This window comes from Amblyraja radiata, chromosome 9 (genome assembly GCF_010909765.2).
Source record: "Amblyraja radiata isolate CabotCenter1 chromosome 9, sAmbRad1.1.pri, whole genome shotgun sequence".
In the NCBI taxonomy this organism is placed as follows: domain Eukaryota; kingdom Metazoa; phylum Chordata; class Chondrichthyes; order Rajiformes; family Rajidae; genus Amblyraja; species Amblyraja radiata.
In genome coordinates, this window is record NC_045964.1 from 44,571,302 (window position 1) to 44,583,115 (window position 11,814).

At 44.1% G+C, this 11,814-nt stretch overlaps 1 protein-coding gene across 1 annotated transcript in view; it reads left to right on the forward strand.

The window, feature by feature from the left end:
* The window catches only part of atg14 (autophagy related 14), a 30,507-nt gene extending 19,268 nt beyond the window's left edge, over positions 1-11,239 (forward strand). The window contains exon 10 of the mRNA XM_033027246.1: positions 9,761-11,239. Coding sequence (XP_032883137.1) covers positions 9,761-10,070 — 310 coding nt within the window. The 3' untranslated portion in view covers positions 10,071-11,239. The remainder of the gene's footprint in view (positions 1-9,760) is intronic.
* Positions 11,240-11,814: the final 575 nt, after the last annotated feature.

Sequence of the window (11,814 nt, forward strand, 5' to 3'; positions counted from 1 at the left end):
CCATAAGGTAGAAAACTGGTTGTAAAGAAAGGGTTACAGAGGATCTTTGTAATTAATGGCATCAACTTGACTGGTGCCGTGAATAAATTTGGGGAAGATCAAGAAGCCAGAATATCATGGCCATGGATGTCTGTCAGTTGAGAGGCTAGAAGGGACAATGAAACTAGAGCAATTCAAAAGAGAATGAGAATTTTTAAATTGACCGCATGCCTAATCAGTTGTCAGTCTAGGTCAGTTGGCATAGGAATAAAAGCTGAACGGCAAGTTATGACGCTTAGAATATGAGCCATGGAGTTTTGACTGGAATCATGAGCCACACACAAAGTGCTGAAGGAACTCAGTGGTCAGGCAGCATCTGGGATGGAAATGGACTTTTCAGATTGGGACCTTTCTTCAGACTAATGGTATTAGAGGGCTGAAAGCTAGAAAATAGATGGTGGTGGGACAAATCATGGTGAATGGTTGGTGTCAATTTTTTTTGCAATGGTTTGTGTTTGTGTTTAAAAAGAACCAGTTCACTTTAATCTCTTCATTCCACCCCTTCTACAAGTTAAAGGCTCCTCTCCTTATCCAAAACCTTTTTCTCTCGTTTTCACCTCCAATCTTTGTCTTTTACTCCACCTATCTGCTAATCAATACTACCCTTCACAAGGGTTGATTGACAGATAGGTGGAGTGACAAAGGGTGGAGGTGAAAAGGAGATGAAAGGGTTTCAGGTGAGCGAAGGCGTGAAATGAAAACTGGAGGGTGGAATCGGGGTGAGGGGGGGGGGGACAGGTGGGAGGGCAAAGAGGGGGGAGAAGGGAAATGGGGAACTGAGTGTACATAGGAGGGAAAAGGAGCAGGCATATTGAGGGGTGTGAGATGGTGGGAGAAAAGGATGCACATTGGGGTGGCAGGCACGGGAGAGGTGGGGGTATTATTTGAAGTTGGAGAATTCAATGATCATACAGTGAACAATGTTAAAAGGTGTATTTGAGGCAGAAATGTGTGGCCTAATTAATTACACATGTTGGGAGATCATTTCCAATTCAATGAGTCCAAGTGTCAAGTGGATGAATCATCTTGGCCCCTTCTTGCGGTCATCACCATCATAGAAGAAAAAAACATGCTTATTTTGGTTTGTCCTGCATGATTACAAGCAACTCTGATCAAAGGGGGTAGCTAACAACACGTAAATTGTATGGCTGAAGAGTTGTCTTAAGTTTGGCTCTAGGTATGTTCTTGCAGTACAGCTTTTGGAAATTAGGACTATTTCCCCAGGTATTTCCAGTTCCTGAAAAACAGCGCAAATGTGGTAATTTCATGATTTCCGGACAATTGTAGGAACATATCATTGATGTATTCTGAGAGGGATCTCGCTTACTAACAGCCAACACGTCGCCTTTTAAGTTTGAGTTTGGGCTTGACCACCTGATCCAAATATGGACCAAGGAGCTGAGTTCCATTTGTTTTTTGTAATTGTTTTGATGTCAAGTTTGCATTTGAGTAAATGTGACATTCAGGAAAATCAATGAAATTGCAGTCAACATCAATCGCTAAAACTCTGCACTGGCTGCAAGCCTACCGAACATAGGGTAGTTGTTAGAAACCGGCAATCTCAGCCCTAACTACAGCTGCACCTCAGTTTGATACCATCACCCTAACTACCTCTGTCAGTCTTCTAAATGGCCTTCACACCATGCAGGAGTCCAGAATGTTTACTGATGATTGAGCTGTGAACTGTTCTATTCACAGTTCTGCATGGTGAAACAGTCTGCCTTGACGCAGAAAGACATGGGAAAAATGAAGGCTTAACATGGTTAAACATCAAGTGTGTCACACAAGTGATGGTCAATAATAATCAATGAGGAATAATCTGACACAAACTCCTTGACATTTAGTTATGCCATCATTGTTGAATCCCTCACAATTGATAACCCAACAATGCATTTGTGCTTGTCATGACTCTGAATCTGAATGTTGTAGCTCCCACTTGAGATCAAGCTCAATTCCAATGCAGTACGGAGAGGGTGCTGTACTGTTTCAGGTGGCACAGTTCTAGAGCTGGTGCCAGAAAACCAGGTTCGATCCTGGCCTCGGGTGCTGTCTGTGTGGAGTTTGTATGTTCTCCCTGTGATCATGTAGGTTTCCGCCGGGTACTTTGGATTCTTCCCAAGTCGCAAAGATGTGCTGGTTTGTTGGTAAATCCTAATGTGTCGGGAATGGATGAAAAAGTGGGATAACCAAACTAATGTGAATGAGTGATCGATTGTTTATGTGGGCTAAGTGGGCAGAATACCCTGTTTCTATGCTGAATCTCTAAAACTAAACCTATTGGGTGTATCATCTTCTGTTTCCTCATGAATCTAAAATCCTGTCACTTTCACATTGCTGTCCAAGATTGTTTGATTGGCCTTTCTACATTACCACTGTGTACACTTCAGCAATTCTTCATGTTGTAACCAATTTTGGAATGTTCTGCCAGGCTTTCATGACAGGAAACTTAAATAAATACTTAAGAGTCATAGAGTGATATAGTGTGGAAACAGGCCCTTCGGCCGAACTGGCCAACAATGTCCCAGCTACCCTAGTCCCACTTGCCTGCGCTTGGTCCATATCCCTCCAAACCTGTCCTATCCGTGTACCTGTCTAATTGTTTCTTAAATAATGGGATAGCCCCAGCCGCAACTACTTCCTCTGGCAGCTTGTTCCATACACCCACCACCCTTTGTGTAAAAAAAGTTACCCCTCGGATTCCTATTAAATCTTTTTCCCTTCACCTTGAACCTGTCCTCTGTAAGTAAGTAAGTACGTTTTATTTATATAGCACGTTTTAAGTCAACTCGCATTTACACCAAAGTGCTTTACATAAAATAGATAATAAGTTTCCATACAAACCATAGAAAAGGGTTAAAAAAAATAAAGAAAATGGACACAACACATTATAGAGTTCAACACAAACGTCCCCCTCACAGCAGAATCAAAAATTTCCACTGTGGGGAAAGGCACCAGAAAGTTAAGTCCTCTTCCTCTGTGAAACACCCGAGGTCGGGGCCCATTTGTGGCCTTGCAGCCAGTCCGATAATTTTCAGGGCCCTCTTGCCGTGAAGATAGAACTCCAGCGTCGGGTGAAACATTCCTCAGCGGCTTGGAAAGTCTGGAGCGGCTGCCTCCTCCACGGAGACCAGGGCACTCGTAGTCCTCAGGCCACGCCGGTTGGACTCTGGTCCTCGATTCCCCTACTCTGCGCATCTACCCGATCTATTTCTCTCATGACTTTGTATACCTCTAAGATCTCCCCTCATCCTCCTACGCTCAGACTGCATAGAGACCCAGCCTACTCAACTTCACCCTACAGCTCACACCCTCTAGTCCTGGCAACATCCTCGTAAATCTTTTCTTAACCTGTTCAAGCTTGACAATATCTTTCCTATGACATGGTGCCCAGAACTGAACACAATATTTTAAATGCAGTATCACCAACGTCTTATACAACTGCAACATGACCTCCCAACTTCTATACTCAATACGCTGACTGATGAAGGCCAAAGTGCCAAAAGCCTTTTTGACCACCTTATTTACCTGCGACTCGACCTTCAAGGAACCATGCACTTGTACTCCTAGATCCCTCTGCTCTACAACACTAACCAACACTACAATTTTCTGTGCAGGTCCTGCCCTTGTTCGACGTCCCAACATGCAACACCTCACACTTCTGTGGATTAAATTGTATCAACCATTCCTCCGCCCACCTGGCCAATTGATCCAGAGCTTGCTGCAATCGTTCACAACCATCTTCACTATCTTGCCCTGTATGTTCTCATCCAAATCATTGATGTAGATGACAAACAGTAACGGGTCCAGCACTGAACCCCGTGTCACTAGTCACAGGCCTGCATTCTGAGAAGCAACCTTCCACCATCACCCTCTGCTTCCTTCCATGGAGCCAATTTGCTCTCCATTCAGCTATCTCTCCTTGGATCCCATGACATCTAACCTTCCAGAGCAGCCTACCATGCGGCACCTTGTCAAACCATGTACACATCACCTGCAGCTCTGCCTTCATCAACCTTTTTGCTCACGTCTTCAAAAAAATCAGATTTGTGAGACCCAACCTCCCACGTACAAAACCATGCTGACTGTCCCTAATCAACCCTGGCCCATCCAAATGCATGTATATCCTAACCCTCAGAATACTCACCAGTAACTTACCAACTACAGATGTTAAGCTCACCGGCCTAAAGTTTCCAGCATTTTCTCTGCAGCCCTTCTTGAAAAGAGGCACAACATTTGCCACCCTCCAATCCTCTGGCACCTCTCCTGTTTTTAAGGACGACTCATAAATTTCAACCATGGCTCCTGCAATTTCCTCTCCAGTTTCCCCGCAATATTCCCTCGGATATATCTGATCAGGCCACAGAGATTTGTCCACCTTCAAACACGACTACCTTCAGTACTTCCTCGATGGTAACCCGTGACTGCTCTCAAGACACTTCCAGTGACTGCTCCAATTTCCTCCGTTCTACTGTCTTTCTCCTCGGTAAAATAGAGGAGAAATACTCATTGAGCACCTTGCCCATCTCCTGTGGCTCCACACAGAAGTAACCGTTTTGATTCCTGGGTGGTCCCACTCTCTCTATGGACCATTTACAGTGGCTTGCAAAAGTATTCATACCCCTTGAACTTTTCCACATTTTGTCACGTTACAACCACAAACGTAAATGTATTTTATTGGGATTTTATGTGATAGACCAACACAAAGTGGCGCATAATTGTGAAGTGGAAGGAAAATGATACATGGTTTTCAAATTTTTTTACAAATAAAAAACTGAAAAGTGTGGCGTGCAAAAGTATTCAGCCCCCTTTACTCTGATACCCCTAAATAAAATCCAGTGCAACCAATTGCCTTCAGAAGTCACCTAATTAGTAAATAGAGTCCACTTGCGTGTAATCTAATCTCAGTATAAATACAGCTGTTCTGTGAAGGCCTCAGAGGTTTGTTAGAGAACATTAGTGAACAAACAGCATCATGAAGCCCAAGGAACACATCAGACAGGTCAGGGATAAAGTTGTGGAGAAGTTTAAAGCAGAGTTAGGTTATAAAAAAATATCCCAAGCTTTGAACATCTCAAGGACCACTGTTCAATCCATCATCCGAAAATGGAAAGAGTATGGCACAACTGCAAACCTACCAAGACATGGTCGTCCACCTTAACTGACAGGCCGGGCAAGGAGAGCATTGATCAGAGAAGCAGCCAAGAGGCCCATGGTAACTCTGGAGGAGCTGCATAGATCCACAGCTCAGGTGGGAGAATCTGTCCACAGGACAACTATTAGTCGTGCACTCCACAAATCGGACCTTTATGGAAGAGTGGCAAGAAGAAAGCCATTGTTGAAAAAAAGCCATAAGAAGTCCCGTTTGCAGTTTGCCACAAGCCATGTGGGGGACACAGCAAACATGTGGAGGAAGGTGCTCTGGTCAGATGAGACCAAAATTGAAGTTTTTGGCCTAAATGCAAAACGCTATGTGTGGTGGAAAACTAACACTGCACATCACCCTGAACACACCATCCCCACTGTGAAACATGGTGGTGGCAGCATCTTGCTGTGGGCATGCTTTTCTTCAGCAGGGACAGGGAAGCTGGTCAGAGTTGATGGGAAGATGGATGGAGCCAAATACAGGGCAATCTTGGAAGAAAATCTGTTAGAGTCTGCAAAAGACTTGAGACTGGGGCAGAGGTTCACCTTCCAGCAGGACAACAACCCTAAACATACACCCAGAGCTACAATGGAATGGTTTGGATCAAAGCATATTCATGTGTTAGAATGGCCCAGTCAAAGTCCAGACCTAAATCCAATTGAGAATCTCTGGCAAGACTTGAAAATCACTGTTCACAGACGCTTTCCATCCAATCTGACTGAGCTTGAGCTATTTTGCAAAGAAGAATGGGCAAAAATTTCAGTCTCTAGATGTGCAAAGCTCGTAGAGACATACCCCAAAAGACTTGCAGCTGTAATTGCAGCGAAAGGTGGTTCTACAAAGTATTGACTCAAGGGGGCTGAATACTTTTGTATGCCACACTTTTTAGTTTTTTATTTGTAAAAAAAATTGAAAACCATGTATCAATTTCCTTCCACTTCACAATTATGCACCACTTTGTGTTGGTCTATCACATAAAATCCCAATAAAATACTTTTACGTTTGTGGTTGTAACGTGACAAAATGTGGAAAAGTTCAAGGGGTATGAATACTTTTGCAAGCCACTGTATGTATTCATAAAATCTTTTGGGATTGTCTTTTATGCTACCTGTCAGAGCTATCTCCTGGTCCTTTTTTTGCCATTCTGATCTCTTTCAGTTTGCTCCTTAGTTCCCGAAACTCCTCCAGGGATGCACTTGATCCCAGCTGCCTATACCTGTCCCATGCATCCTTCTTGTTTTTGACTAACATCTCAATTTCCCTCATCTGCCAAGCTTCCGTATGTTTGCCTGCTTTGCCTTTTACTCTAACTGGGACATACACATCCTGAGCTCTCTTCAGTACACTTTTAAAAACATCCCACTTGGCCAATGTTCTTTTCCCCTCAAATAACCTGCTCCAGTCAACTTGAGCGTGACCTTCTCTCATACCCTCAAAATTGGCCTTGCCCCAGTTGAGTATTTTAACACGTGGACCCTCTCCGTCCCGATCCATAACCGAGATGAGAAGAACTTTTTTCACACAGAGAGTGGTGAATCTCTGGAACTCTCTGCCACAGAGGGTAGTCGAGGCCAGTTCATTGGCTATATTTAAGAGGGAGTTAGATGTGGCCCTTGTGGCTAAGGGGATCAAAGGGTATGGAGAGAAGGCAGGTACGGGATACTGAGTTGGATGATCAGCCATGATCATATTGAATGGCGGTGCAGGCTCGAAGGGCCGAATGGCCTACTCCTGCACCTAATTTCTATGTTTCTATGTTTCTATAACTATCTTAAAACTAATCGAACTGGTCACTTGTCCCAAACGGCTCCTCCACACACACTTCATTAACTTGCCCTTCCCAATTTCCCAATACTAGATCCAGCATTGCCCTTTCACATGTGGGGGCCTCCACATACTGTTTAAAAAAAAAAAAAACTCCCCTGAATACTTTTGAGGAATTGCACCCCATCTAAATCCTTCACACTAAGATTTTCCCTGTCTATATTGGGAAAGTTGAAATCCCCTCCTACAACAACCTTATTTGACCTGCAGCTGTCTGCAATCTCCCGGCACATTTGCATTTTAATTTCCGTTGACTATTTGGTGGTCTGTAGTACAACCCCAACAAGGTGATAATTCTTGTTCCTCAGCTCCACCCATATAGCCTCATTAGAGAACCGTCCGTAATGTCACCTCTGAACACAGCCGTGACATCCTCCTCAACCAACAATGCAACTCCCCTTCCTCTTTTCTCCTCACCCCTGTCTCTCCTGAAGCTCCTGTAACCTGTAATATTGAGCTGCCAGCCCTGCCCCTCCCTTAAACCGGTTTCAGTCATGGCTGCAACATCCCAGTCGCTCGTACCTATCCACGCCCTAAGCTCATCTGCCTAGCCCGTCAAGCCCCTTGCATTAAAATACGTGCAGTTCAAACCAACCATCCTTCCTCGCTGGTACACAAAAATGCTGGAGAAACTCAGCGGGTGCAGCAGCATCTATGGAGCGAAGGAAATAGGTGACGTTTCGGGCCGAAACCCTTCTTCAGACTGATAGGGGGTGGGGAGGGGGAAGGAATGAAAAAGGGGAGGAGGAGGAGCCCGAGGGCGGGGGGATGGGAGGAGACAGCTCAAGGGTTAAGGAAGGGGAGGAGACAGCAAGGGCTAGCAAAATTGGGAGAATTCAATGTTCATGCCTGCCGGCCGCAGGCTGCCCAGGCGGAATATGAGGTGCTGTTCCTCCAATTTCCGGTGTTGCTCACTCTGGCAATGGAGGAGACCCAGGACAGAGAGGTCGGATTGGGAATGGGAGGGGGAGTTGAAGTGCTGAGCCACCGGGAGTTCAGGTAGGTTCTTGCGGACTGAGCGGAGGTGTTCGGCGAAACGATCGCCCAACCTCTGCTTAGTCTCACCGATGTAAATCAGCTGGCATCTAGAGCAGCGGATGCAGTAGATGAGGTTGGAGGAGATACAGGTGAACCTTTGTCGCACCTGGAACGACTGCTTGGGTCCTTGAATGGAGTCGAGGGGGGAGGTAAAGGGACAGGTGTTGCATTTCTTGCGGTTGCAACGGAAAGTGCCCGGGGAGGGAAGGGAAGAATTGACAAGGGAGTTGCGGAGGGAGCGGTCTTTGCGGAAGGCAGACATGGGGGGAGATGGGAAGATGTGGCGAGTGGTGGGGTCACGTTGGAGGTGGCGAAAATGGCGGAGGATGATTTGTTGTATTTGCCGGCTGGTGGGGTGAAAGGTGAGGACTAGGGGGACTGCCCTTGTTGCAAGTGCGGGGATGGGGAGAGAGCAGTGTTGCGGGGTATGGAAGAGACCCTGGTGCGAGCCTCACCTATGGTGGAGGAGGGGAATCCCCGTTCCCTGAAGAGCGAGGACATTTCCGATGCCCTGGTGTGGAACGTCTCATCCTGGGAGCAGATGCGGCGTAGACGGAGGAATTGGGAGTAGGGGATGGAGTCCTTACAGGGGGCAGGGTGGGAAGACGTGTAGTCCAGATAGCCATGTGAGTCAGTGGGTTTGTAGTATATGTCGGTCAGAAGTCTATCCCCTGCGATGGAGATGGTGAGGTCAAGGAATGGTAGGGAAGTGTCAGAAATGGTCCAGGTGTATTTGAGTGCCGGATGGAAGTTGGTGGTGAAGTGGATGAAGTTAGTCAGTTGTGTGTGGGTGCAGGAGGTGGCCCCAAAGCAGTCCTTCCTCGCTCTGGCTTTTTGCCTATTCTGTCCAATAACCTTTCCCAGACCACACTCCATACCAACTTCTTGCCTCTTCCTGTGCCTCTGTGCTGCACGAGATGCCACCCCCCTGCCAATCTAGTTAAAACCCTCCTGTGTAGCCTTAGCAAACCTTCCTGCTAGGATGTTGGTCCCCCTCCAGTTTAGGTGCAATCCGTCCCTTTTATACAGATCACCCCTGCCCCGGAAGCGATCCCAATGATTCAGAAATCCGAATCTCTGCCCCGTACACCAACTCCTCAGCCATACATTCATATCCATTAGAAGAACAAGTCAGAGCGTGGGTATTCGTTGGTGATTGACTTAACTGACATCTTAAGAGCTTTGTAATACCCAAGGTAGGACAAAGGTTATGGAATGCTGTTCACTGAGGTAGAATTGTATAACCTTTTTACAACCTTAGTCAGGTAATGTGGTCCATTTGTTTGGACGAATGCAGCTCTGAACATACTTGCAAAACCACCAACAGACAGAAAGATTCACAGCAGCATCTCTTTAAACCCATTCCCTAATAGATCAAGGACAGTGAGTGATTGGAAATACTACAACCTTTTAAGCTCTCCTTAAAGCATACACCACACTTCCTTCAGGAAAATATTCCATTCACCATTGCCAAGTCAGTATCTGGAAGCTCCATCTTGACAGCACTGTAGAAGTAAGATCACAAGCAGACTGTCGTAACTCAAGGCAGATGCTTACCACCACTTTCTCAAGATAAAGCATAGCCAGCAAGGCTAGATTGCTTAAGGCGCCCACATCCCATGAATAAACCAAAATTCTTAGACCACATAATCAATATTTGAAAAAAATCGTTTTCCATTTTGCCTGTGGATAAAGTAATATTTGTTTTAAATTTAGATCTGGTCCTTTTGAAATTAGTGCTGATCTTGAAGATTCAATGGAATTGGTGGATCCAAGCATTGCTGCTCAGACAGATGAAAGTGGTGATGAATATATAACTGATGAAGAAACTGATTTGGGAACAGATTGGGAGACTGTACCTAGTCCTAAATTTTATGATATCCCCTCTCAACCAGTTGAAGTGCTGCAAAGCCAAGCCATGCAAGTATCTCAACCGATCAGCAGTAGTAACAGTAGTGGTGGCATGATATCCTCTGCGGCAGCATCTGTAACGTCATGGTGGAAGCAATACTATGGACAGCGTTGATTACCTGCTGCTCTGCGAGTCAAACCTCTGATTAAAGGAAAAACACTTGAACAATGTGCCTACAAAATACACAAAACTAAACACGTTAATACTGATCAGAAGCATAGTGGCAGATTACAGCTGGTCAAGTTCAGTTTTCGTGTAATGGAACAATTTCATTGAACAAATGTACGTGTTATAAATGAACAAAGGAAGTATCGGGAGCACTTTTTTGTGCAGAGTACTCAGTCATTATCTCATCAAATGTGGTTCAAATGCCAACTTTGTTCACCACTGTGACTTTTCAGTCAGACCAACTTTTCCAGTAATCTGCACTGGTGAATGTCAGTTGTAGGAGTATTTGCAGTATTCCAGTGATATTTGTAAAATTAACGATGATGCAACTTCAAACCTCCATACAAGTCGTCAAGCTCAAGGCACAAGGAACGGCAGATGATGATTTACAAAAACAGAGCTGGAGTACCTCTGGGTCAGGCAGCGTCTCTGGAGGACGCGGATACGTAACATTTTGGGTTGGGACTCTTCAAACTCAAGGAATCCATGTTGGAACAAATGGCGATGTATCCATCTTTGTTTGAGAGTACTGATTCAGATTCTTTCACTCTCGGCCTGTTCCATCTAGACGACAGCAACTCTTTTCTCCTCCTAATGCCTTGTTATTTTCAAAATGATCCATCTGGTAATCTGCCTCTAGAATAGTTTCTTCCAATTAAAAAAAAAAACACCAAGATTTTGAATGATTAAATTCTCTCAGCAAAACGCATTTCTACAGAATCATGCATCAATGCCGTCTCTTCCTCAATGATAAATCATATCAACATGGTCTCCAAATCTTGCCTCCTTCCTAAAACAAGATTCCTGGTTGGGCCTAAACAACAATTGATAAAGATTTAACATTTTCTATTCTTTATGACCCTGAACCAAAGGATCCTATGAGTATTTGAATGGCTTATCCTGACATTTCTAAAATCTGTCTATATAAATATCTATTTCCTATTGTTGCTGTACCCACATTAAAACTGTACAGTTTAATTGGTGTTTTATTCTTCTTATTACTTCAGACTTCCATGTTGAATTACATTTATTGTGTTTCACCTGATTTCTTCATCCATGACCTTTCCCACTGCAGTAAATGCAAGGGGCAGGACAGTCTACTCCTGTTGCTCACATTCTTGTCTGCCTTGTGTTTCAATCACCCTTCATTGTTTGTTTATTTATTTATTTATTTCGAGCAGAATAAAATAATAAAAAGCAAGTGTGAAACAGCATACAAAAACAAAACAAAAATATTTATAAAGTGTCATAAACAATATTTATAAATAAATGATTCGTATCTGTCCGTAAAGGAGCAGGAAGAAGCCAAAGCTTATTAATTCCCACCCCTTATTCAACTGCTTGTAATTATCTTATACAAATTTAGCAGCTATATGTACACCATATATACACCAGCCACTATATGTACACCAAATTATTTACATTTAAACACTAATCAAATATTTACAAAGCTATACAAAAAAGAAAAAGAAAAGAAAAAACCCTCATATACTATACAGTATCTTAGTCATATATACAACCCATCATGATTTCAAAGTTTAATTTAATCTGAAAACGTTTAAATCAATCCCCATGTAGCCACATACAACCCATTAACATAATTAAGAAAATAGCAATGCCACTACTGAATCCCAGGGAACACACCTGAACACGAACGCTTTGCTTGTACATCTTTAATATTCATGCAGTC